This window comes from Amblyraja radiata, chromosome 11 (genome assembly GCF_010909765.2).
Source record: "Amblyraja radiata isolate CabotCenter1 chromosome 11, sAmbRad1.1.pri, whole genome shotgun sequence".
In the NCBI taxonomy this organism is placed as follows: domain Eukaryota; kingdom Metazoa; phylum Chordata; class Chondrichthyes; order Rajiformes; family Rajidae; genus Amblyraja; species Amblyraja radiata.
Genome location: NC_045966.1, coordinates 18,431,879 through 18,459,632, shown reverse-complemented (window position 1 = coordinate 18,459,632; position 27,754 = coordinate 18,431,879). Strand labels below are relative to the sequence as shown.

Below are 27,754 nucleotides of genomic sequence, written 5' to 3'. Positions count from 1 at the left end.
AATTTCAAAAAGAAAAAGGATTGGATTGTGGTCAGGGAGTGGAAGGGAAAAGAGCTGCATACACTTGACGAAGGAAAATTGAATTGAGAGGAAGAATATCAGGTCAAATTAAACTGGGAATTTATTTATTACTCTTCCATTGGTGGGTTCTACACGAGATAATATCCTGCTTACCACTGCAAATACAAAACTACTTTCCACCAAGATGTCTAGCATATTATTTGACACCCTTGTAATTAGTTTCATGGTAACATGAAATTAGAGTTGGAATAGGAAATGGCATTCAAAAAGCTCGTGACTTTGGCAACAACACTTTCCTGCCTGCTCCCATAATCTTTGATCCTCACATAGTCCACAAAATGTATCTCTCTCAACAGCAAATATATTTTAAGACTCAATAGCTATCACCCTTTGAAGTGGGATAATTCTGAAATTTCACATTTAGAGAGAAAAAAAAATCTTCTCAACTCAATAAATCACAGCAGAGGTCACACTACATTATGTGGCCACAGTACACCACGTTTTGAAGTAACACAGGCTACATTTAAGAAGTGCTATCCATTTGTTAATGTCAGGATCCTGTTAAAGCATGCAACCAGCTCACTTAATAGTGGCTGCATGGAATCAGCAGTTAATAGAGCAGATACCACTGATATAAAACACTGCATGCAATACGATGAACGGGCACTGGTTCGCAGTATACTGTGGTCTTCAGTGCAGTTTTCAAGGGAGTGTCAGATATTTAGGGATGCTAGTGATGTTGAAGGCATTCATACTCGGTGACAAGCAATTAGGCAATTTATTTAGAACTAGGAAGGAGAAAGCTCATTACAATCTGGGAACAGCAATAATAGTAAGCAGGTATTTCAGTGGATTAAATAAAATAGTACTAATAATAATGGATAACATGATTAATTATAAACCAGAGATGCTTTAATAGAACACTAGAAAGCAAAACATGAGCCAGTACATATGATTTATATAGGAATGGGTGACATTTCCCGAAACGTCACCCATTCCTTCTCTCCGGATATGCTGCCTGTCCTGCTGAGTTACTCCAGCATTTTGTGTCTACCTTCAATTTAAACCAGCATCTGCTGTTCTTTCGTACACATGATTTATATAGGCATTGGTGTACTTTTGTCACATTTACTACAATAGTGAAAAACTGTTTTATGTGCCACCTTGGCAGATCATACCATATATGAGTGCAATCATACAATACATGAGTACAAGAAGTAATAAGAGAATGCAATAAGGAAAAGGAAACAATGCAAGTATGGTATTACTGCAGCAGAGAAAGTGCAAGGGGTGCAACAAGGAAGATTGGAAGATCGGAAATACATCCTTAGCATTTGAGAGTTCCGTATAAGAGTGGTGAAGAGGCCATTTTTGAATCTGGTAATGCTTTCTTTCATGCTAATACAGCAACAAGAGCAGAGTCCCCCTTGTCCTCACCTTCCACCCTACCAGCCTTCACATACAACAAATAATCCTCCGACATTTTCGCCGCCTCCAACGGGATCCCACCACTGGCCTCATCTTCCCATCTCCTCCCCTGTCTGCTTTCCGCAGAGACCTCTCCCTCCGTAACTCCCTGGTCAATTCGTCCCTTCCTACCCAAACCACCCCCTCTCCTGGCATTTTCCCTTGCAACCGCAGGAAATGCTACACTTGTCGCTTTACCTCCCCCCTTGACTCCACCCCCTCTCTCTACATCGGTGAGACCAAGTGTAGGCTTGGGTACCGCTCGTATCGCAATAACTTGATCTCCCGGTGGCTCAGCACATCAAGTCCCCCTCCCATTCTGAACGACCTTTCTGTCCTGGGCCTCCTCCATGGCCAGAGTGAGGCCCACCGTAAATTGGAGGAGCAGCACCTCGTATTTCACTTGGGCAGTTTACACCCCAACCGTATGAACATTGACCTCTAATTTCAGGTAGTCCCTGCTTTCCCCTGCCCTTCCCAGCTCTCCATCAGCCCACTGTCTCCGCCTCTTCCTTTCTTCATTCCACCCCACCCCCACTCCCCCCACCCACCCTCACATCAATCTGAAGACGGGTCTCGACCTGAAACGTTGCCTATTTCCTTCGTTCCATAGATGCTGCCTCACCTGCTAAGTTTCTCGAGCATTTTTGTCTACCTTTGCTTTCATGCTTTTGTATGTTCTGCCTGATGGGAGAGGGGTGAAGACAGTGACTAAGGTGTGATTGGATCTTGATGATATTGGCTGCTTTCCCGAGGCAACATGGTGCAAATGAAGTCGATGGGTTGGGATGGCAGTTTGCGTGATGGACTGGACTGCGTCCAAAACACTGCAGTTTCTTATGATCTTGGGCAGAGCAGTTGCCATATCAAGCTGTGATGTAGCCACATAGGATGCATTCAATGGTGTATCTGTAGAAATGAGTAAGATTCATTGAAGATATGTTGACTTTCCTTGTTCTTCTGAGGAAGTAGAGATGTTGGTATGCTTCCTTGGCCATTTTGTCAATGATGTTGAACCATATCAAATTGCTGGTAATATTTATACCTACGAGCATGAAGCTCTAGACCATCTCCATTTCAGCACCTGTGTTGCAGATTGGGGTGTGTGCTCAATCCTGCTTCCTGAAGTTGATAACAAGCTCATTCATTTTGCTGATATTGAGGCGAGTTTGTTGTCTTGACACCATGTTGCTTGGTTCTCCTTGCACCCTGTCGAGAACTGGCCACAACAGTGCTATCATCTACAAACTTTTGATGCTTTCTGCTGAAATATTTTACATACCTCATATGGAACAACCAAGATTGTGATTTTATCTTGTAAGTAATCGGGTGCAACTAGATATGCTCTCCTATTTCTTCACTATTCATGGTGGAGGTTATGAAGACATCACTGTGGTGTGATGGTAGATATTGATGGGACCAGGAAGGGAATTTGAAAGGTCCTGACTGGTTCATCAGAGACTGAACACCAATTGGATATATTCCATCAGAAAGTTAGCAGGATATTCAAAGGATAAGTTAGGAGACAGACAGTACCATCTAAACTTTCATTTTTTCATATGGCTGAGAGTAGAAAACCCCCCAAAATAAAACAACATTTTACTGAGGGATATTTTGGATGAAGAAAATAATGTGTCTGCAGGAGCAAAATGCCTTTCCATTTTGCTCCTACAGTGTCAATCCTAGGGCATTGCAGCCTTAGTTGAAAATACGAGAAGGGTGATTTGAATAATTTCTGGAGGAATGGATGGATTGTGAAGAAACATTGGATGATATTAATGTTTAAAATAAGGCTGGTGTGAAATTGGATTATATTATATAAAATATATGGTTAAGGTGAACCAAAAATATTAGTTTGAGATATGTTAGATCATTAGCTCCAAAGGAAAGCAGTTTAAATTAACTTCAACTTTAATGAATGATTAACATTTAAAATAAACTCCTCGTAAAAGGGTAGTTAATAATTATTAGCTGAGTTCAAAATGCAGCTAAACTGGAGATAAATGGGAATACTTGTGTCTCAAATTGAAATAGGCTCCTAAAATCAATTGAGCGATTTCTTGTTATTCTAGTGTCTGAATCGTAACACAATGCAAGAGGGAGAGAAGGACACTTTGCCTTGGTTTCCCCTTGAATTTATTTCCATTGCAATAGGGACAAAATGACATTGTTTTCATTTTCCCTCAAAGCTTCCACTAAAGTTGGTAACCTCCACTGGAGGAAATTCCACCAGCTGCATGTTAGATACTAACCTTTTCTTTTGCCTTTGTATCCTTTCTGATTTCCTGCCTGGGCCTGGATCCCATATTTGGTGTATATACCCCTCTCAGGTGGTAAGTGTAGCTTTGCTTAGTGCATGATCTTTGAAGCTAATGCAATCTTCTATCACTTTCCATCTCATGAACACCCACCTTCCAAATTTCATGTCAACACATTCCATTTAAGTTTACTGAAAATGTAAGAGAGATTCATAATCTATGACAAGTTAATCGAATAACACATTTATTTTATATTAATTAACTACATAATTCAGTTTTTGTTCTGACCATTTGTTTGGAAAAGCAAGCCTAAATCTTCCATTCTGGCATTCAAAACCTTACTGATCTGCAGGCCAATTATTATCAACTAACTAATCTATGCAGTGTGGAAGGGTAAGTACACAGAAAAATCTTTTACTAGTAAATGATTTAGAACAGTCTCCATTCCATCTGTAACTGCAACAATTAAGGTGAGTATGTTAGATGACGTTAGAACAGCTAAAAGCAAAATTGGAATTTTAAAGATATTTTCTTTTATTTGTTTAAGGATAACAGTTTAAGGGTAATTGTTGTTATTATTGATAATTATATCATGTTGATATTTATTGGAGTATCCCCTTTCTTTCCAGTAGACTTTGGCCAATATGATAATATGGTGACATGATTATACAAATGCATTTCAACTTAATCCATAAATGTAGAAAACTCACCTGCATCAAATGTTGTGTGCGTGCATGCAGGGAGATGAGGGTAGGGAGTTTGTCAATTACAAGTACCTTGCATTCTGTTACCTGGCAAGTAAAATCTTCAGACTGAAGAGCCCAGTGCTTATCTGGAATTTCATGTTCAACCAAAGGCTTCAAACAATAGAAAAAAGTCTACCACTATTAAATAAAAGCCTTTCTTCTTTTCTACCAAAATGGAAAACTTCATATATACCAATATTGTACTCCATCAGCTATAGCTTTAGTCTAGGTTGCCTTGACACCTTTCTGCTTCTTTACAACTCATAATCCCATCCAGTTCGTGCCATTGACAAAGTTCCCTCATCCAAATCACTGATTTATATTGTGGGTAGCTGGGGCTTAAGTATTAGTCCTTGTGTTACTCAACTAGTTACTGCCTGCCAACTCAAGAATAAAAACATTGTGCCCATTTTTTTTCTGAAGATCAATTTTCAGTCCACTAGTATATTAGCCTTAATCCCAAGTGCTTAATTTACACATTAAAGGGCCTGTCCCACTTTCCCGAGCTGCTGACGAATTCTCCCGAGTTTTCCTTTTGATTCAAACTTGGAAAATGTTCGTAACGGGTCCGGAAGGAGGCCGTAAGAATCCGTTGATCTATCATAGCGGCTCGTTATGTCAGCCGTAGGTACTCGGAGCATCAGGTAAGTCGGGACGTTTTTTCCACCATGACAAAAAATATCCATGAGTAAAAAGATAGTCGGGAGGAGAAAAATTGCAACATGTAATGTCCCGAGTACCTACGGCTGACATAACGAGCCACTACAATATACCTACGGACCCGTTACGAACATTCTCCGAGTTAGAATCAAGGGGAAAACTTGGGAGAATTCACGAGCAGCTCGGAAAAATGGGACAGGCCCTTAACTCTTTATGTGGGACTGTATCAAAGGCCGCTGATGATCCAAATATACCATAGTCATTGGTTCTTCATTGTCTATTCTATCTGTACAACCACAAAACAAACTTCAATAATTTTGTCAAACATTTCCTTTTCATGAATCCACGTTGACTTTGACTAATCCCACTGATATTTTCTAAGTGCCCTGTTACCATATTCTTTATAATGAATTTTATCACTTTCCCTGCCACCAGTGTTAGGCTAACTGGTATGTAGTTCCCTGTTTTCTCTCCCCCTTTTTGAATAGTTGGTTGTGAATTAGTCATGTCAGTGTTCATCTCTGCATCTGCACCTTCTGCCCCTCTCCAATGACAAAAAGCAGCATCTACTATAGTTTCTGCTCCAGCAAGTCATCAGGCTGGGTTGAAATGTTTTGAGTTTTGAGGTGCAGTACCCATCTCAGAAGGCAGCCACCAAATCTGCCACGACATGCAAATTAGGCCATTAGAAACACTTTTCCACAGTTGAGCTCTGCAAGCTAAAATCTCTTATTGGCATCGAGTAGAAGGAAGATTTCTTCTTACTGGAGAGATAGTGCCTTTGTTCAATCATGTGCCATTTAATCATGTAGATCCAAACAGTTCCTCAGTTTGATTATTCAATTGGAGTGCCAACTGCAATGAGGATCTTTGCCTTCATCAATCTTTCAGGCACAGTTTCTGTTTCTGTGACAGCAACTTGGACTCACCCTGGTAAATGTACAATGTGCTACTTGCCTTGCATGAGATTATATTTCCCTGTAGTTTTATAATCCCATCAAGCGCATTTGTGGAATCATGTAGCAGCTGCTCCTTGTTGAATCTGGAACTGGATCTATTGCAGCCCAGATAGGTGGTCTATCTCAATCCTTAATAGTTGCACACCCCTACTGCTATCAATTCCATAGGGTACGACTGCACGACTATTAAGGATTGACATGGTGTTCAGCTTCAGTGCAGCACAAGGTTTGGGCAATGTGAATAGAAAGAAACTGTACCCAAAGGAGACGGGTAAGGAACCAGAGCACATACATTTAGAAACAAAGAAGTAACGATGCTGGTTAATACAAAAAAGAACACAAAGAAGAAGGGTCTCGACCCAAATCATTGCCTATCCATGTTCTCCAGCGATGCTGCCTGACCTGCTCAGTTACTCTAGCACTTTGTACCTTTTTGCACATAACTTTAAAATCATTTACAAAACAACTATAGTGGCATTAGGAAAAACATTTTTCTTGCAATTAATTCATATTATCTGGAATATTATCTGGAGTCTGATTGTGTGGTAGGAGCAGCTTAGTAATTGTCTTAAAAGTGGAAATATATCGATACACGTAGAAAAAATCAGTGATATGGAATAAGAGCAGGTTTGGGCTATTTGGGCAAAATAAGCAAGGATTCTATTCACGATTTTGTGATTTTCATGCTACATAGTAGCGATGGATTTCCTTGTGGAGTTCAACATGGGCTTATTACTTGCTTGGACTTTGAATAAATGGATCGATTTTGTTCTTGTCAACCCATATTTCCAATCTTGTAGAAGTGATTGAAATCATTTTTACATGCCCATTCAGGCTACACTTGCCTTGATCATCCGAGCCATCCTTAATGCTGTACCATCTTTATTTCATGAGTACCATTGTGGGTAATATATAATGGGACTGATGTTCTGAAGTTCTCATAACTGTCAGCACCAAACAAGTTTTCTCTTCGGAAGATTGGTGAACTGGTATAAGTGCATGTTGGGCTGCTGAGCTCACCCTAGGTATACTAAATATCAATTATCTGACATTATATGGAACCCCTTAGAAGTTACTTAACTTATTTGGTTTCAGAGTTGAGCATTGCCACAGCCAGCTGATGGGGAAAAGCAACTGGAGAGAACAATGGGACACTGAGGTTCAGTAGCTTACACCAACCTCCAGCCATTAAACTGCTCAAATCCTAACCTGTTCTCATGATCTCAAGCATTTTCCCCCAGCCCTCCCAATCTTATCCTGGCTAGTCAATCTTAAGATGTCCCAGCAATCTTGGTGACAATTTCCACTTACATGTTGTAGTTGCCTTAGTTAAATTTGGTAGTTATATTGTAAAGCCAAAGACCTGCAGATGCTGGAGTGACTCAGCAGGTCAGGCAGCATCTCTGGAGAACATAGTCAAGTCAAGAGAGTTTATTGTCATGTGTCCCAGATAGGGCAATGGAATTCTTGCTTGCTGCAGCACAAGAGTATTGTAAGCATAAATACAGAACAGTTCAGTGTGTCTATATAGCATAGACCATATATACTGTATACACATAAATAAACAGATAAAGTGCAATAGGCTGTTATAGTTCAGAGTTTGTTTGATGGAGAGTTTAATAGCCTGATGGCTGTGGGGAAGAAGCTGTTCCTGAACATGGATGCACCAGATTTCAGGCTCCTGTACCTTCTACCTGATGGCAGCAGAGAGGGGAGTGTGTGGCCAGGATGGTGTTGGTCCTTGATGATGTTGGCAGCTTTTTTGAGGCTGCGACTGCAATAGATCCCTTCGATGGTGGGGAGGTCAGAGCCGCTGATGGACTGGGCAGTGGTCACAACTTTCTGCATTCTTTTCCGCTCCTGGACGCTCAAGTCGCCGAACCAAGCCACGATGCAACCAGTCAGCATGCTCTCCACTGTGCACCTGTAGAAGTTCGAGAGAGTCCTCTTTGACATACTGACTCTCCGTAATCTTCTCAGGAAGTACAGGCACTGATTGTTTTCTTTATAATTGCATCAGTATGCCGGGACCAGGAAAGATCTCCGAAATATCATAGATAGATGATGAAGGGTCTCGACCCGAAACATCACCTATCCATGTTCTCCAGAGATGCTACCTGACCAGCTGAGTTACACCAGACTTTTGTGTCTTTTTTTAAAGCAATAATACTTTGTTGTGGTGAAATAATGTTTTATAATATCTAAGATAGACACAAAATTCAGTTCGCTTACTGCCACAACAGATCAACGGTGGATGCGATCTCGCTGGCTCTCCACTCTGCTCTGGACCACTTGGAGAACAAAAACTCGTATATCAGGCTGTTATTCATTGATTACAGCTTGGCATTTAATACAATCATCCCCTCCAAGCTAGTTACCAAACCCACAGAACTGTGTCTATGCGCATCCCTCTGCAACTGGATCCTCGATTTCCACATTCAGAGACCACAGTCTGTTCGTATTGGTGGAAATGTGTCAGCCTCGATAACAATCAGCACGGAAGCACCTCAAGGCTGCGTGCTCAGCTCCCTGCTGTACTCGCTCTATAATCATGACTGCGTAGCCGGTCATTGTGCGAACTCCATCATCAAGTTCGCTGATGACACCACTGTGGTGGGACGTATCACTGATGGGGATGAGTCAGAGTATAGAAGAGAGATTGAGCGACTGTCCATATGGTGCCAGCACAATAACCTGGCCCTCAACACCAGCAAAACCAAAGAACTAATTGTGGACTTTGGAAGGAGTAGGATGGGGACCCACAGTCCCGTTTATATCAACGGGTCGATGGTTGAAAGGGACAAGAGCTTCAAATTCCTGGGCGTGCAAATCTCTGAAGATCTTTCCTGGTCCGAGAACACTGATGCAATTATTAAGAAAGTACATCAGCGCCTCTACTTCCTGAGAAGATTACGGAGAGTCGGTTTGTCAAGGAGGACTCTCTCTAACTTCTACAGGTGCACAGTAGAGAGCATGCTGACCGGTTGCATCGGGGCTTGGTTTGGCAACTTGAGCGCCCTGGAGAGGAAAAGACTACAAAAAGTAGTAAACACTGCCCAGTCCATCATCGGTTCTGACCTGCCTTCCATCGAGGGGATCTATCGCAGTCACTGCCTCAAAAAGGCTGGCAGTATCATCAAGGACCCACACCATCCTGGCCACACACTCATCTCCCCACTACCTTCAGGTAGAAGGTACAGAAGCCTGAAGACTGCAACAGCCAGGTTCAGGAATAGCTACTTCCCCACAGCAGGCTATTAAACTTGACTCGGACAAAACTCTGAACATTAATAGCCCATTATCTGTTTATTTGCACTTTATCAGTTTATTTATTCATGTGTGTATATATTTATATAATGGTATATGGACAGACTGATCTGTTCTGTAGTCATGCCTACTATGTTCTGTATTGCTGAAGCAAAGCAAGAATTTCATTGTCCTATCAGGGACACATGACAATAAATTTCCTTGAATCTTGAAATGTTGGAGTAACTCAGTGGGACAGGCAACATCTCTGGAGAGAAGGAATGGGTGACGTTTTGGGTTGAAGGGCCTCGACCCGAAACATCACCCATTCCTTCTCTCCAGAGATGTTGCCTGTCTCGCTGAGTTACTCCAGCATTTTGTGTCTATCTTCAGTGTAAACCAGCATCTGCAGTTCTTTCCTACTCATTAATAATATCTAGCTGTACTGGATGTGACCATGCAGGGATTCATCAAAATCAACCTCCTTACCTTTTTAAAGAGATCAGAATCAAATACACAGGACAAGATGTTAAGAAGTCCCTTGTGCCAATAGGTGGGGAGCATTTCACGACATTCGTTGATTGTTGAGAGTGGTAGACGCTCAACATCTGTGGGGGGGGGGGGGGCGGGGGGGTGCAGGTGCAGAAAATAACAGGAAAATTGAATCATTATAAAAAACGAAGTTCTGTTGCGGGAGCGGATCATTTTGTGTCCTTTTGTTAGTTGCATTAATGGATTGTAAAACGTTAGTATTCCTCTGAATTAAACAAATCATAATTCTATTTCTAATCCTCTATTTCTTATCGTTATTGATGCAGCAACAAATAGTAATACTGCTGCTTTTGTTTAAAAAGACGATGCAGGGATCTTGAAGATTGCTTGCAGCGGGATCCCTGAACTTTTAGATTTGCCAACAATGCACTGAGGATTTGGTTCTCAGGTCCTTTGGCAAGTCAGATCCTGGTGACTTCAATGTGGATTAGAAGTCAAATATTTAGGAAGCAATGTGGAAGGCATATGCTGCTTTAATTTAATGTTTTTGTTGATAACTTTGTGCTTTTAGTCAAACTTATTTTTGAAATTAGAATTTTAATTTTTAATAATGTTCAATTATTTACTTACATTCAGTGTCATTTAAAATCTATTAAAATGTAAGAGACAGTGCGATGCCTGAGGCGCTGTTGCCATGTAGGCCATGGCATTAGGAGTCTGGGCTGCAGATGGCCTACAAGAAAGGCCCAGGTAAGTTATAGGTGTGGCTGGAGTACGGGCAGCATTTCTAGTGCTGGGAAAGGTGGAGTGGGCAACATTCAGGCCAGCATGAAAACTTTCAAAATCTGAAGAGCTTCTGTTTGATGTGTGTTCAGTTTTCTTGGTTTCACTGACGAGTTTCTGCAGTTTTATAGCTCTTTTGCTGTTTTTCTTGGACTAAAATATATTCTCTACAGTAATGATGTTGGGGGTGAATACAGCTGCCCAAAGCAGCATATAGCACTCTGGTTGTGCAGATTCAGCATGACCATTTTTGCTGCTATTTTGAATATCTCCATATAAAAAGCCTCGAACTCAATTGCAAGTTTTTTTTACAACCTCTTTAAAGATCTGGTTATTTGGACCACGTTTTCTGTTCAGCACCCAAAATGTTTCGCCTTAACTTATATCTGTGCTGAAACGCATCAGTATTGATCTCCTGGAGCATCTCATAACTTTACCCAGGTTCAGCTTACGGACAATTTTTAAGATGATTCCCCATGCGTTTAAAACCAATGGTTCCCAAATAGATCCCTCGCATAGAAAATAGACATATTTCTTGTGTACCATTTTGTTTATTTGCTTTTAGAAAGCACAATTTTATCAATTCTGTTGCATTCTATTTGTCTATACATTAGTAACTTCCACCAAAAATATGTTTGGAAGCCAATCATACTGTTACTTTATTTTTGGTGTTTGCCAATAATTAGGCAAAGTCATGACGTTTACTGACTTTTTTTTTGACGTTTTTCTTTTGACATTTTCCTACACCTTGTATGGTGCTTTTAGTCTTAATACCAGTCAATATTAAAAACAAAAGTGTAATGCTATTACCCTTCAGATGAGAAACCATGAAAAATTATGATAATAGTTGCTGCAATTTCATCAGAAACTTCCCTTTTCAACAAATGCCTATGTATACTGGTTTTATTTTCAGTATTACAAATGTTATCTTCGGTCGTGCTATTGATATCTTCATCTTTATATTTCCATTCATTTTATTGCCAGGAATATTTAGTTCCCATTCATGCCTTAGCTGCCAGAGTTATGGCATTGTGCTTTCTCAAGCAGTTGGCCCTATATAACCCAGTTTTATTCCTGATGCTTCAGGCAATTTTCCAAGATCTTGTTATTCTTAATTCGTATTAAACTTCGTACTTTTATCCCAATCCAGTTTATTCATTTTATAGTAAATTGCCTCCATGTGCTTTAGGGCAAGTCTCCCTTTCCCAATTATTATCGAGGTTTGTAAATTTACTCTGTATTTATGTGCTTTGTTTCAAAATAAACATTTCCATTATTGTGCTTAATGTCTGTTTTAAAGTATCTTAATTTTCATTTTGCTTGTTTCAAGTATTAGTTTCATTGTCGTATTTAATTAAAAGTGAGTTTTATTATGTCTGTATATTTCAGAATATTGGGAAAAAGATGTCATGTCAGCAATTTATTTCTAATCTGGATGGCCTTAATGATGGAAAGGATTTTCCAAAAGATTTATTGAAGGTATTGTTCACAGTAATAAAATAATAATTACATTGTTACCAAGCTATGTAGGTTTGCAAGAACCTAAATGTTGTGACAACGATGTTCCATCGGAAATGATTAATTGCTTGTGTTACTCCAGTGCAATGAAACATCTGCCAATTTGTAAATCTACTGCAAAACGATGCACAAAATGTACTGTGCCATAGAATGGTAAGATGCACTTAATGAGTTCATTTTTTAAATTATTCATTATCTACAGGTTCCCAGGTGAGATTGAAATCTTTCCTCCCTAGAAGAATTTAAGAATACACCACTCTTACCCACTGTGATTCACTCTTTAATGGTGTTTACAAGGACATCACAGTGTATTTCCTTGCTGTGAACTTAATGGTGGGGAATCTTGGTTTAGTTGCCTGCTTGTCATGTTAACTAGAATATTGTATTTGATACCCAAACACAAAAGGGCGCAGATAAAATCTCCTGCGGTGATTGCTAATCATATTAAACTTAAAACAATTATTCCACACAAGAACATGTCAGCTCGAATTTTACTTTTGAAAATGTTAGGGTCAAAATTGAAGAAGAACAGATATATAGAAAACTGAAATATTAGCATAATATAGCGCAGTAAACATTTTTGTGATAACCATCTCATAATCTTCCAGTGATCTTTGAGCTAAATATTCATATTGCTTGGCATCTAAAAATTGTTTTCATTAATATACTGAAAAAAAATTACATTTGGTTTTTCTCCTGGTATTTTGATAGTTAATTGCAATTTTCTTCTTGCTTTACATTTCATTTCCATGAAGGGTACCATTTGTATTTTTTTTTACAAGGAAATCCCATAGTTTTGTTGCATCCTTTGTGATTCAAGCTGGAACAAATAATCCTAATAATAATTCCAATTCAAAGAGGTTAATGAATCCCATAGCTAATATTAAATATAGGTGAAATGATGCACCAAAAGTAGCTTCATGATTTACATGTTCAACAGGCACTGACTGCAGACAGGTTTTCTTGCCCAGTTTAGAAATCAAATTGGCAAACCATAAGACTAAGAGAGACTCAAAATGCTGGAGTAATTCAGACTGAAGAAGGGTCTTGACCCAAAACGTCACCCATTCCTTCTCTCCAGAGATGCTGCCTGTCCTGTTGACTTGCTCCAGCATTTTGTGGGTACCTTAGATTTAAACCAGCATTTGCAGTCTTTCCTAAACCATAAGACTAAACTGATCATCAAAGACTCACACCGATTTATTTTGAAGTAATAGGCATTAGGCTCTGTGAACGTATCCTGTTATATCATTGTCACATCATTCATATTTATATCCACATACTGCTTGGACTCAAATCTGGGGACTCAAATATTTACTTCATTATTTCCAATTCATTGGAACAGACTTGCTCAGCGGTAAATTCTGTTAACATCAGCTTGGAGCTTTAACTTTATTACATTGAGTTATTGTGAATGAATTAAAAACATAAATATAACATTAAAAAAAAGAAAATAATCAACAATCTTAACATGAACTTTCATTGAAGTGTGGCGACTACATTCAAATAACCATGAACCACTACTTGTTTGAACGGCGGACAAAATGGAGCAGGAGTTCGACAGTGCCAACTTCTACTTTGCGGCTTGTAGATACAGGTTGAACATGTGCTGAACAAATGGCAGACGCGTAATAGTTTAGATCTCAATCTGACCCACCGAGTCATTAATTGGCACAGCTATGCATCTAATTCTCTATTCAACTGTGCCCAGTAATACTTACATTATGGAATAGTTGATAAATGAAAATCATAAACTATAGAGAACTACCTACTGTCAGTTTGTGTAGCTGATTTTATGAACTTTTGAATGTCAATTTAAGATTCGGAGAGATTTTTCCCCCCTCTAATGATTTCTACAGAGGACCCGTACCATAAAAGAGTAAGGGAATTAGCGCTTCTTCCTTAAACCAATCAGTATGATGAATCTTCACTCGGGTGCATGTGCCAACATATCCAGATCCCAACAACAGATGATAAATTGGGCCTAATTTGGTGACTGATATTAATCTGTGTACTTGTGAGTTTCACTGATAAAGGGTGTTACCTGTGCAACATTAATGCTCACCAAAAGTAAATAGTAGGCAGAATGTATTGTCAAGAAGCATGAAATAGCGATCTGTTCCCATAACTGCTAAATTAGTGCTGAATGATCGAGACAATGCTCTTTCTGAAACTGGCATATCTGAACACATCCAAATAACTAGACTTCAATGCTAAAACATTGGTTGCTTTCTAGAATTGTGTAAGAGAAACAAATTGCATTTAATCACTTTATCCACGTGAAACTGTATTGCAGAGTAGGTGAATGTTACACAAAGCCTGACTGGCAGAATATTGATAAATGAATGATGGAAAGTGGTGCATGGAACTATGTGTGGAAGTGGCGGTCCATTGATGAAAACACTTGGAGATGCTGTTGTGTAATGAACCGGATTTGATAAAGGACCTCAAGATTAATGAGCCATTAGGAGGCAGTGACCATAACATGGTCAGGTTTAATCTACAATTGGAGAGGGTGAAGAGTAGATCGGAGGTGTCAGTGTTGCAGTTGAATAAAGAGGACTATGGGGCCATGAGGGAGGAGCTGACCAAAGTTGACTGGAAAGATACACTAGCAGGGATGACAGTGGAACAAAAATGGCAGCTGTTTCGAGGAATAATACAGAAGGTGCAGGATCGGTTCATTCCTAGGAGGAAGAAAGATTCCAAGGCAAGAAAGGGACGACCATGGCTGACAAGGGACATCAGGGACAGTATAAAAATTAAAGCGAAGAAGTACAACGTAGCAAAGATGAGCGGGAAGCAAGAGGATTGGGTAATGTTTAAAGAACAACAGAAGATAACCAAAAAGACAATACGGGGAGAAAGGATGAGGTATGGAGGTAAGCTAGCCAAGAATATAAAGCAGGATAGTAAAAGCTTCTTTAGGTATGTGAAGAGGAAAAAAATAGTTAAGACCAAAGTTGGACCCTTGAAGACCGAAAAAGGTGAATTTATTATGGGGAACAAGGAAATGGCAGATGAGTTGAACAGGTACTTTGGATTAGTCTTCACTAAGGAGGACACAAACAATCTTCCTGATATAGTAGTGGCCAGAGAATCTGGGGTGACAGAGGAACAGAAGGAAATCCACATTAGGCAGGAAATGGTGTTGGATAGACTGATGAAGGCTGATAAATCTCCAGGGCCTGATGGTCTGCATCACAAGGTACTTAAGGAAGTGGCTCTAGAAATCGTGGATGCATTGGTGATAATTTTCCAATGTTCTATTGTTGCTAATGTTATCCCACTTTTTAAGAAAGGTGGGAGAGAGAAAACGGGGAATTATAGACCAGTTAGCCTGACATCGGTGGTGGGGAAGATGCTGGAGTCAATTATCAAAGATGAGAGAGCCGCACATTTGGATAGCAGTAACAGGATCGGTCCGAGTCAGCATGGATTTACAAAGGGGAAATCATGCTTGACTAAACTTCTGGAATTTTTTGAAGATGTAACTAGGAAAATGGACAAGGGAGAGCCAGTGGATGTAGTGTACCTGGACTTTCCGAAAGCATTTGATACGGTCCCACATAGGAGATTAGTGGGCAAAATTAGGGCACATGGTATTGGGGTAGATTGCTGACATGGATTGAGACGTGTTTGGCAGACAGGAAACAAAGAGTAGGGATTAACGAGTCCCTTTCAGAATGGCAGGCAGTGACTAGTGGGGTACCGCAAGGCTCGGTGCTGGGACTGCAGCTATTAACAATATACATCAATGATTTGGATGAAGGGATTAAAAGTAACATTAGCAAATTTGAAGATGACACAAAGCTGGGTGGCAGTGTGAACTGTGAGGAGGATGCTATGAGAATGCAGGGTGACTTGGACAAGTTGGGGGAGTGGCAGATGCATGGCAGCTGAAATTTAATGCGAATAAATGTGAGGTATACCACTTTGGTAGCAAAAACAGGAAGGCAGATTGCTATCTAAATGGCGTCAAGTTGGGAAAAGGGGAAGTACAACGGGATCTGGGGGTCCTTGTACATCAGTCTATGAAAGTGAGCATGCAGGAACAGCAGGCAGATGAAGAAAGCGAATGGCATGTTGGCCTTTATAACACGAGGAATCGAATATAGGAGCAAAGAGGTCCTTCTGCAGTTGGACAGAGCCCTAGTGAGACCACACCTGGAGTATTGTGTGCAGTTTTGGTCCCCTAATTTGAGGAAGGACATTCTTGCTATTGAGGGAGTGCAGCGTAGGTTTACAAGGTTAATTTCCGGAATGGCAGGACTGTCATATGCTGAGAGAATGGGGCAGCTGGGCTTGTACACGCTGGAGTTTAGAAGGATGAGAGGAAATCTCATTGAAACATGTAAGATTGTTAAGGGCTTGGACAGGCTAGAGGCAGGAAACATGTTCCCGATGTTGGGGGAGTCCAGAGCAGGGGCCACAGTTTAAGAATTAGGAGTAAGCCATTTAGAACGGAGACGATGAAACACATTTTCTCACAGAGAGTGGTGAGTGTGTGGAATTATCTGCCTCAAAGGGCAGTGGAGGCAGGTTCTCTGGATGCTTTCAAGAGAGAGCTAGATAGGGCTCTTAAAAATAGCGGAGTCAAGGGATATGGGGAGAAGGCAGGAACGGGCTACTGATTGGGGATGATCAGCCATGATCACATTGAATGGCGGTGCTGGCTCGAAGGGCCAAATGGCCTACTCCTGCACCTATTGTCTATTGTCTGTTACCGACCTTGCAATATCAGCTTCCTGTTTCTTGTACAAGGAGATCCAAATATTTCTGAGCAAAAACATTTACTGGTGTCGCATCATTTTAATATTTTGTTTCTGTATGCTTTTTGCTATAATAAATTGCCTCGCATTTCAATACATTATACACCATTCATTTAATCTCAGTCCTCTTGCAGTGACCGTGTTTCCTCCATATTATTTATGTACCTACCTATCATTTTATCATCGTCAGACTTGATGCATTACACTTGATCCCATCAACCACATTATTAATGGGGATTTATAAATAGCAAAGGTCTCAGCAGTTATCCTTCAGGCATGTCAAATAGATTTAGCTTTGGTAACTTTCGATTTTTTTCTTTGCACCAATCCTTTATCCTTGCTAATATATTACGCTGAAACTTATGAACTCTTTCCTTGTGCAGTTACACTGATTTACTCCTTTGTTATGCCAGTTTAATATCAAGAGTCACAACATCCACCGGTATTCTTTTATCTTCTCTGCTTTGTGCAACCTCAAACAATTCTAATAATTTAGTCAACAATTTTCCACTATGAATTATGTTTTCTATTTTTCTAAGTGCTCTGTTATGCTTTGTTAATATTGAATTCGAGCATATTTCCAATGACATAATTAGATACCTAGTCTATAGTCTCCTACTTTAATTTTTGAATAACAATGTAACATTTGTGTTTTTCTAATCCATTAGGACCAATGCAGGTAAAACCAAGGCACCTACTATCTTTGTAGATGTGTCTTTTAGCAAGAATATTTACTGCTTCATCACTATTTCTGTTTCAAATTCTGGATCATTAAATAATATCATGTGTGTAACTCACTTGCAATGTTCACCGATAAATTTTCCTATTTAAACCAACCAAGGCTATATTTATAAAAAATGGTTGTCTTATTTTCTGAATTTAGGATAAGGATACAGTGTATTTTTACTTATCTATAATTTCTGAAGTATCAATTCTAAGCACCCACTCACATTTCTCAGGGTTTACGGATAGATACATTATAGAATCATACAGCATGGAAAAAGTGCCTTTGGCCTAACATGTACATGCTGACCAAGGAGCCTGTCAGAGCTCATCCAATTATCTGTATTTGGCCCATATCCCTCTAAACATTTCTTATTCATCTCTCGAAATGTCTTTTAAACGTGATTCTATGCACCTCTACCAGTTGATGTGGCAGCGCATTCCATATACCCACATATGCCCCTCCGGCTCCCTTTAAATCCTTGTTCTCTCACCTTAAACCTATGCTGTCAAGCTTTCCCAGATTTTCTACTTCAGAATACCACCTTTAGTTGTCCCAGAAGGCTTAATTACAGGGCTTGTGGACACAATCCGATTCTTGTCATAATCCAAGTCAGAATTAAGATTGGTATAATCAAAACCATCATCTTCAACCCATGTTACCATTCATTGATTCCATTCTCTACAATAGCCAGTATTTCATGTTGAAATAGACCGTTCACAATCTGGACTTCCTATTCCACATTGGGATGAGCCTCAGTCCAGTTCCCTTGCTATCACAAAGATCTACTTCCAACTTCAAAATATTGCCCACCTTGCCTTCGGCTTAGTGTGATGGAACCCTGTTGGTTTGTTGGCTTGTTAGATTTCATCCACCTTCTATGAACTTCAGTTCCTCTGAAATGCGACTGCATATGCTCAATATAAGTTATTTTCACCGATAACTTTTGTCTATTAGTGACATATATTTGGATCTTCAACATCATAAATATAAAATTCTCATCCTTGATTTCAAATTCCTTAATTGTCTCTTCATTTCCGACCCTATTCCTTTCTGACCCTGTACCTTTCCTCCAGTAGCATCCAAACTTAATGTTGGCTTGACTGCATCTTGGGTTTTTCCTTCCATTTGCCATCACTATCATCTTTACCTCATTATTTATATTCATTTATTTTGGCAATCTACAAATATATTCCTAAAATTCTTCACTGCTCTTCTTTCAAAATGTCTTAAAACACTATTCTTCCGCAAAGCCTTTCTGAACCTTCCTCTAGTTGGTTTGGTTTATATGATTTCCATTCTGCAAAATGCAATAGGACATTTATTCGACATTAAGTTATACGTGTATGCTCCTGATACAGAACATTCTTCGAATTTTACACAATTTGTGACCAGAGTTAAAAAGAGAAAACTGAGTAGCTTCTTAAAATTATGATATTTGAATAACAATATTACATTACTCAATTAACAAGGCTTAGAGTTTGTTCTTGGTTGTTGACATTTTCAGTAGAAGATTTGATGCTCTTGCATTACTTTAAAAGCTATTACGCTAACAGCAGGCTCCAACTACATAAATGGCCATGTTCCCCCAGAATAATCACCATTGGAAGTTTCTGCTGAATGTGCATGGCTGTTGGGAAGTGAATTGAAGAGAATCAAAAAATTAAAATAAGTTTTTATATATGCAAGGATCACAAAAGGCACACCGTAAAGGTACAATTTCTTTCTGCTTTGCTAAGAAATTGACCAAGTATTACTGGAAAATGGTTCTGAATATTTTTTATGTCTTGTTTTGGCCACTCAAGAATTGATTACTTATTTTGAAGTGGATTGATGCAGAAATTAAAAGTGATACATTTTTTCAGCAATGTTAGTCAATCTGCACTTGCATGAACATTGTCTCTATTTTGCCATTTCTGTCTGAAGCAGAAATACAACAATTGAGATACTTAAGTGTTTAATTTGCATGGTATATAATATACAATCAACATTGAGTGTCTTGTCATTTTCCAAATCAACCTAATCAAAGTAGTAAAGAATGTTAACAAGAGGAAATAATTATATGAGTCAAGTCCCCTTCAAATTCATTCTTCTGCTTGAATATTCACTAACAAAATATAATTTCTTTTCCTTCAGTGGTTGTATAACTCAATAAAAAATGAAAAGCTGGAGTGGGCTGTGTAAGTGCAAATTTTATCTTCTGATGTAATTAAATTCTGATGAACTTAAATTGTAAATAACCACAATTATATTGTTTTTAAGGTGCTACAAAAATATTACTGCTTTCACTATATTGGAACTGAAATCTAACATAGGAGAGCTCCTGCCATGGAAATTATTGCCTGGAACTCTGCCTTTAAATGCAGAATCTTAGAATTAATTATCTCTAGAAGAAGCAAATGTACATTGGGATACTGAGTTGGATGATCAGCCATGATCATATTGAATGGCAGTGCAGGCTCGAAGGGCCGAATGGCCTACTCCTGCACCTAATTTCTATGTTTCTATGTTTCTATTAGGTCAAGGAAGACTCTGAGTCTTCCAATCAACTCATGACACACATTCATTAAATTTATTCATATTCTTGCAAATTGTCAGAATCAATTTCTATCCCTGTACATGCACATTTGTTTATGGATCATGCAATCAGCAGCTAGGTAATGAACATTGTGGCCAGAATGATCCTCGGAATTGTTTTCAATCTGCTGGCAATATATTGCCTTTACACACATGAAATGCATTAGAAATGCTGTTTATTTATATTGAATTATATTCTATAAATAGCAACCAGTATACATACTTGTCAGGTGTGAATAATGTGAAGTAATTTAAAGTATCTTTGTTGTCAAACAATACGTAGAATTAGATATTGCAATAAAATTGTATCCACTCTTTTCTTTTAGGGATGAAGAAGAATTAAGAAAATCTCTCTCAGAGCTTGTGGATGATAAGTTTGATAGTTGTCCAAAGAAAGTGACAAGAATAATTGATAGTAGCAATCCATTCCTTGACATCCCTCAGGCATTGAATGCAGCAACATACAAACATGGTGTCCTCAATCGTAAAACACATGCAGATATGGATGGCAAGAGAAGTATGCATTTTCCAGTTTTCTTTTTTTTATTGGCTCATGAAACTTTTCTGAGATCTACTTGTGGCATTTAGGCTTGCAGGATATGGTTAGGAGCTAGAAACTCATGTTACTTATTCCTGTTGCACCTTTCATCCAGCTGTTGGTTTTCTAATGAGCGAAAGATTATTATACCGCTCCATCAACATGAGTGGTCTTCAATATCAGATAATGATTATTTGAATGCTGCCCTTTACAAGATTCTTTACCAGGCAATGCCATGACAGTTAAAAATGTACAACACATTCAGATGTTTTGAACTATTGGGATTCTGGCACTATTAGCCTGCTTAAGCAAGACCTTTCTGTTAGCGCCAACATTTTCTTTTATGACTCTCAGATGAATTTATTGTATTTGTTTTTGTGAGGAGTCTGCTGCATTTGACTTTCAGAGTTTTTGGTGTCAGTAATTTGTTCGATGTTCTTGTTGATAACTGAAGTGCACTGTGCCGGATGCTTCAAATGAATATTGGTGTGACCTCCAGATTCATTACAACAATTACGTTGTTGTTTACTGCAGGAGTAGATAGCAATTTTCACAATTGCAAGGATACGCTTCAATTGCGATTGCCCATGGATCTTTTGCTGTCAAAAAGCATCGAGTGCAATATCCCCAAAGTGGAATAAGTGTGTGTGTGTGTAAGTAGGCCATGCAACAGCATGCCTCTTCAGCCAGCTGAGACATGCAGAGACAGAACACTTAAATATAAATTAGAATTTATGTCCTTGTTAAATCAAGGAAAGCCAAATATAGCATGAGAAAGAAAACTAGGATCAAGAGTGTTAAAAGTATGAAATACCAAAAAAGAATCATGAAAAATAATTAAAATTTGAAGATTCATATTTGTAAAATTAAATGTTCCAGTAATTAAGCGCATCATAGAGGTAAAAGTTAATATACATCAGAAAGCATTAACTCTATTTTGTATACATATTTATCAAATAATCAGTGGTTAAATATAATGTCTCTGTGGATTTCAGTCCTGACTCTATCAGCGAGATAGAAACCAATTGCAGATGTTGGTTTATTTAAAAAATTGAACAAAATGCTGGAGTAACTCAGTAGATCAGGACCAGTTCGGGAAGGGTCTCTACCCAAAATGCCACGTATCCATAATCTTCATAGATACTGCCTGACCTGTTACTTTATCAGCGAGCTACTGACAGAATGTAGCTATATAAACAACCAGATTTAACTGCCCAGCAGATTCTACATTTACCAAATTGACTGAAAAAATGGGTTGGAGAATTGCTGATTAATTTCCTCGAAGATTGTTAACCATTATTCCTCTCACAATCTAAGGCAAGAATGACTATCATGAGAACAAACTTGAAGACCTGAGGCTTGTTTTACCAGAACAGGGATGTTTAAGTTAAGAATAGTAAGAAATACACAAAATTATGATGTCATTTGGGGAAAATTGCTTCCAGCATTCATGGACATGAAATGTATCTGTTTTCTGAAAACGCTAAATACCTGCTGCTTCGTAAAATGAGCTTCATGTTAGGTACCACATTGATGTGGCTGTGCAGATGTTTATTCTTTAGCTATACAAGCCAGCTGCTGATGTGTGCCATTTTATAATTCTTAAGCCCTTGGAGTACACTGACTCTGCCTCTTCATGCCATTATCCTGCTGCTGGGTTTTGCTTACAGATGGCCAGCAAATTTTAGGACACCATACCCTTTTAAATTAATATGGGTTATCTCAAGTTGATCCATCAAAACTTACAAGTCAGTAATGAGTTCCTGCTATAAAATATGAGGTACCATGGGGATAGTTTTCCAATCTGTCTTGATAGCACAGACATCAGGGATGTACAACCACAAATGATATTCCCCCTTTAGCATAAATTTAACACACAAATTAGCAATCATGCCCTCCTTACTATGGTGTGTTTATCATCATCTCCACAAATTATTCCTCTGAGAAACATCACTTTCATCATGTCTCATGCTTTATATCCTGCACATTTGGTCAGTGAGAGTTCCCCTGATCAGCACCAGATGCAACTTTCCTCAGTTACATTTCTGCAAAAATATTCAAAGATTCTTCTCTCAAAGACAAAATTACTTCCCCTAGCCCTTGATGAGGTTTCACTGTTGCAGCACACCACATAGCAATATTTTGAAAGAGCTGCAGGCATTTTATTTTCATTAAACTTATGGTGCATTTAGAGGGAGCTGCTAGATCTGAATGAATAGGTTTGCAACTCCCTCTTCAACTTGTGTTAATTCTCATGTGTATATCGATAATATTTTAAAAATACTGATGTAAATGTTTTATAAATTGTATGCCCTAATTGAAGTGAAGAAATTGATTAAATATTGAGCTTTATCAAAAAGAGTCAATGCTTAAGATTTATCGTCCATTTACCCATTGTGCAGAATCCTAGATATAGCTCATGCAGTAACCAGCTAGCATTATATTAATATTTAAATATCAACCATCTGTTTAGATAATAATAAGCTACTGAGTGAATGAGTTAACATTTTCTACTGAGGTAATTTCATTACAAAGTTATTATTTAACACTTTTTTTACTAATATTTTTAATAATACGACTATTACATTTTAACATGAAAAACATTGAAATACCTGTTATTATCTAATTGGATTAATAGGCTCAAATGTACTGAAAACCTGAATCACAGCAATGGCATAATTATGATGTGCACCATGATTATGGTTCAAATATTCAGAAATGTTTAGTGTGAATGATTAATGCCACAGAGACTCTCAGCAGAACAGGCATAATAGCTACACTCCATCAAAATCAGTTGCATATTTATTTAATTAACATTGTTTTGAATATCATTGCCACTTGAGCTATTATTGAATTCTACTGGCTAAATTCAAGAATGATGCAGGAGAGCTCAGAATCAGTCATTTATTTAATTGCTTCTTAGGTTCTCAATAACAAACATAAAACATTAGCATGTCTGCACCTTGATGATATTTGATTTCTGGAATAAGAAATGGCCTACGAAGAAAGATTAAGCAAACTGATCCTATGCTCTCTTGAGCTCAGAAGAATGCGACAGATCTCATTAAACCGTATAAAATAACAATTTCAGGATTTAACAGCGTAGATGTAAAAATTATGCTTCCTCTGAATGGGGTATCTAGAATCAGGGTCACAGTCACAAAATAAAGAAATGGTAATTCAGGACTGAGATGGGAAGAAAGTTCTGCACACAGTGGGAAATGAATATTTGATGTTCTTTATCCAAGAAGAACTGTGTCACTCAGTTACTCAGTATACACAGTGAAGGAATCAATAGATGTTTGAATATTGTGGATCAAAGAATGTAGGCTTTCCTTTTACATGCGATGATGTCTATATAACAAATATTAGAATAACAGTTGAACATGATTACTGCATTAAACAATTATTCCTCCTAGAAACTGTGCTAGTTAGAAAAAATGATATGTTTTTAAATTTGTTTGCCTTCTTTGTTTTGTCCGTTGCTTCTGTTATGAGCCAAGTATTTTGATTGAATTGTTTTGGAAAAAACATGCAGATGCACAGATGCAAACTGTGCCAGATATGGTAATAAACATAGAAAATAGGTGCAGGAGGAGGCCATTCGGCCCTACTAGCCAGCACCATCATTCATTGTGATGGCGAGTCTAACTGTGGTACTAGTTCAACCTATCCACGTATTCATGTACTAAATACTGTCGGGCTAGAATATTAGGAATAATCCCACTTTCTGGATGCTACTTTGCCCATGAACAAGCTACTCCAATCAACTTTAGAACATTATTGTCTAAATTGGGAAACATGGCATCTCAAATGCTCTAAAAGCCCATTTTATGACATCCCTATTACTGTTGCAGCTGCCTGAAATCTCCTGGCATATTTGTTCTTCCAATTCCCGATGACTATTTAGGGTCCTATAGTACACTCTCAACAAGGTGATCCTCCCCTTTTTATTTCCCAGCTTTGGCCATATAGTTTCACTGGTCGAACTATCAATAATGTCATCCCAGACTATTGCTGTGATAAATCAACACCCCCTCCTCTTTTACCCCCCCCCCTACCCCCTACCCCCTACCCCCTCCCCCCTCCCCCCTCCCCCCTCCCCCCTCCCCCTATATCTCGCCTGCAGCACCTGTACCCTGGAACATTAAGCTGCAAGTACCGTTTCTCTCTTAACCAGGTTTCTGAAAAAGCCACAATGTTCTAGTCACACTTACCTAGCCACACCCTAAATTCATTTGCCTTACCCTTCAGGTGTGGCATTAACATAAATGCAATTCAATCCAACAGTCCTTCCTTGTTCCCTGCTTTTCTCCTGCCTATCCTGTGCACTGAACTTTCTTTCATCACTTTCCATGCTGACTTTCAGCCTCTCACCTGTCTCAGTCCTGCATTGGATCCTGCCTCCACCACAGCCCCCACCCCTTCTGCTGCAGTCTTGTTTAACCCCCCCAAGGACATCTACCAAACCTGCCTGCCATGATATTAGTTCTCTTCCAGTTCAGGTGCAACCCATCCCACCTGTTTAAAGTCACCTCTGCCCCAGATGAGATCACCATGATCCAAACATCTGAATCCCGGCACCAACTCCTCAGCCACACATACTGTGCATCTGTCCTTTTTTCCTATTCCTACCCTCACTAGCACATGGTGCTGGGAGTAATCCAGAGATCACTGCCATTGAGATCCTGTTTTCTAACCTTTTGCCTCACTCCCAATATTAATTTTGCAGGACCTCATCCCTTTTCATACCCATGTCATTCATGCCAACATGCACAATGACATCTGGTTGCTCATCCTTCCCTTGAGAATGTCCGAGACACCAGGATCCTGTCACTATGGAGGCAACACACCATTTCTAGAGTTTTGATTGCTACCACAGAATCTCCGCTAACTAACTAGTCTCCTACCACTATGGCTCTGCCTGATGTTACCCTTCTCTGCTGTGCATCATAGCCGAGCTTGGTGCAGCAAACATGTCTGCTGCTGCTGCTCACCCCCTCACAGGTCACCGCCCACAACCTTATCCAAAATGGTATACCTTGAGGGGAATAACCACAGGGGTCACCTGCACTGTTAGTCTACTCCCTGACCTAGTGGTCACCCATCTATTCTCTTCCTGTACCTTGGGCGTGACCATCTCATTACAACTATTATCTATGAAGTTCTCATTTTGCCAGACGATCCTGAGGTCATCCAGCTGCAGTTTCCCTGACATCACACATCTTCCAGGAAGAGTATTGCACCTTTCTACCTGCCATCTCAAATGCCCTAAAACTAAGAGGAAAAAAAAGTATACAAATGATACACACAAAAAAGCAGACCGTACTTTTTACATCCTGTCCCTGATCAATTGCTAAGAAAACATTAACAGCATCTATGAAAACGTCTATAAAATCTAATCGATCATTGAGATTGTTAGCAATGTAACTTGAATGACTATGTATGACGTAAATTTTACTATTCTTTTAGCACCTAGAGGAAGACGAGGATGGAAAAAATTTTATGCTGTACTGAAAGGAACCATTCTCTACTTGCAAAAGGTAATGAAAGAAAATCATAATAAAATGACAAAGCTATAGGTCACTAGCAAGCTGAAATTCCATATTTTGTTATTTGTTGCTTTGTTAAAGTTGAATTTATTCAGAAGAGTTTCTTTTCGTTAACACGTTAAAGCCTTTGTAAACTGAGTAGAATAAATGGCACAAGCACAATGATCAAGGGGTTTTAGACAAACGTGGATAATGATGTTGCCAAAGGAAAATACTATGTATACCAGCAATCTAAGATAAAGCAAAATGCTGGAAATGCTCATTGTCTGAATTGTTTGAGTTCATTGTGTCCACCTAGCTATCATTTTTATTGTAGAAGGATGAGGCTCACATTTGGATTCAATGGAATAGTGTAGTAGACTGTGGACAGAGAGATCCTTGTCTAACAAAAATATAACATTATCATTTATAATTGACCTAGGCATAGTATGGGAAGAATTATAGATTTCCAAAATCCTTTGCATGATGATATCCAAGTTGGCATTGTTGAGAAGTATATGGTTCGAACACAGGCAAATGGGACGTATATATATGGGCATCTTGTTCATCAGCGGCAAGCTGTGCTGAAGGATCTGTTTCAAAGCTGTCTGACTGTGACATATCTATAACACGGTGACGTCTCAACTCAGATTAGTTGCTTCATGTAAATGACCATCGGGTGCCTAGCCAACAGTCTGTCCCATCCTTTTCTTTCTTTGTTGTTTTTAGTATGTGTTATATGTATGTTTTAGTGTTCTTTCGCTTTGTTTTATGTGGGGGGGTTGGAGGAAACTTTTTAAAATCTCTTACCTCGACGGAGTTGCGATTTTTTTTTCCCCGTACCGTATCTCCAACCGCACTGCAGCCGAACATTGAGGAGCTCGCAGCCTCTTGCTGGGGATCGTCTTTGGGAGCTCCAACCGTGGGAGCCTGTGGACTTAACATCGTGGAGCTGGCGGTCCCTGGTTAGCGACCGACTTCGGGAGCTGCATGCCGCAGGAGCTTCGACCGCCCCGATCACGGGAGCTTCGATCGCCCCAACGTGTGGGCTTCGATCGCCGACTGCGGGAGCTTCGATCGCCCTGACTGCGGATGGCTCGACTGCCACGACCGCGGGAGAATAAAGAGTGAAAAAGATTAGACTTTATTGCCTTCCATCGCAGAGAGGAATGTGGGGAATCTGCTGTGGTGGATGTTTATGTTAACTTTTATGTAATTGTGTGTCTTATTGCCTTTTATAGTATGATTGTGTGGTAAATCGAGTTTCACTGTACCTTGGTACACGTGACAATAAAATACCTTTGAACCTTTGATGTATTGGAAAGATTACTGGGTACATGAATTGAGACAAGAGCGTAGTGGAGCATTCTGTATCTGGAATTATCTGCTGGAGAAAGCTATAGATGCAGATACAATTATGACTTTTAAAAGACATTTGGACAGATATATGGATAGGAAGGAT

General features: G+C 39.2%; 1 protein-coding gene across 1 annotated transcript in view; it reads left to right on the top strand.

Annotated features, from left to right (window-relative positions):
* Positions 1 to 27,754, top strand: part of psd2 (pleckstrin and Sec7 domain containing 2) — a 108,971-nt gene that overhangs the window by 63,663 nt on the left and 17,554 nt on the right. The window contains exons 8-11 of the mRNA XM_033029448.1: positions 12,022 to 12,111; positions 19,783 to 19,826; positions 20,550 to 20,740; positions 26,234 to 26,304. Of these exons, the coding sequence (XP_032885339.1) occupies positions 12,022 to 12,111; positions 19,783 to 19,826; positions 20,550 to 20,740; positions 26,234 to 26,304 (396 nt within the window). The remainder of the gene's footprint in view (positions 1 to 12,021; positions 12,112 to 19,782; positions 19,827 to 20,549; positions 20,741 to 26,233; positions 26,305 to 27,754) is intronic.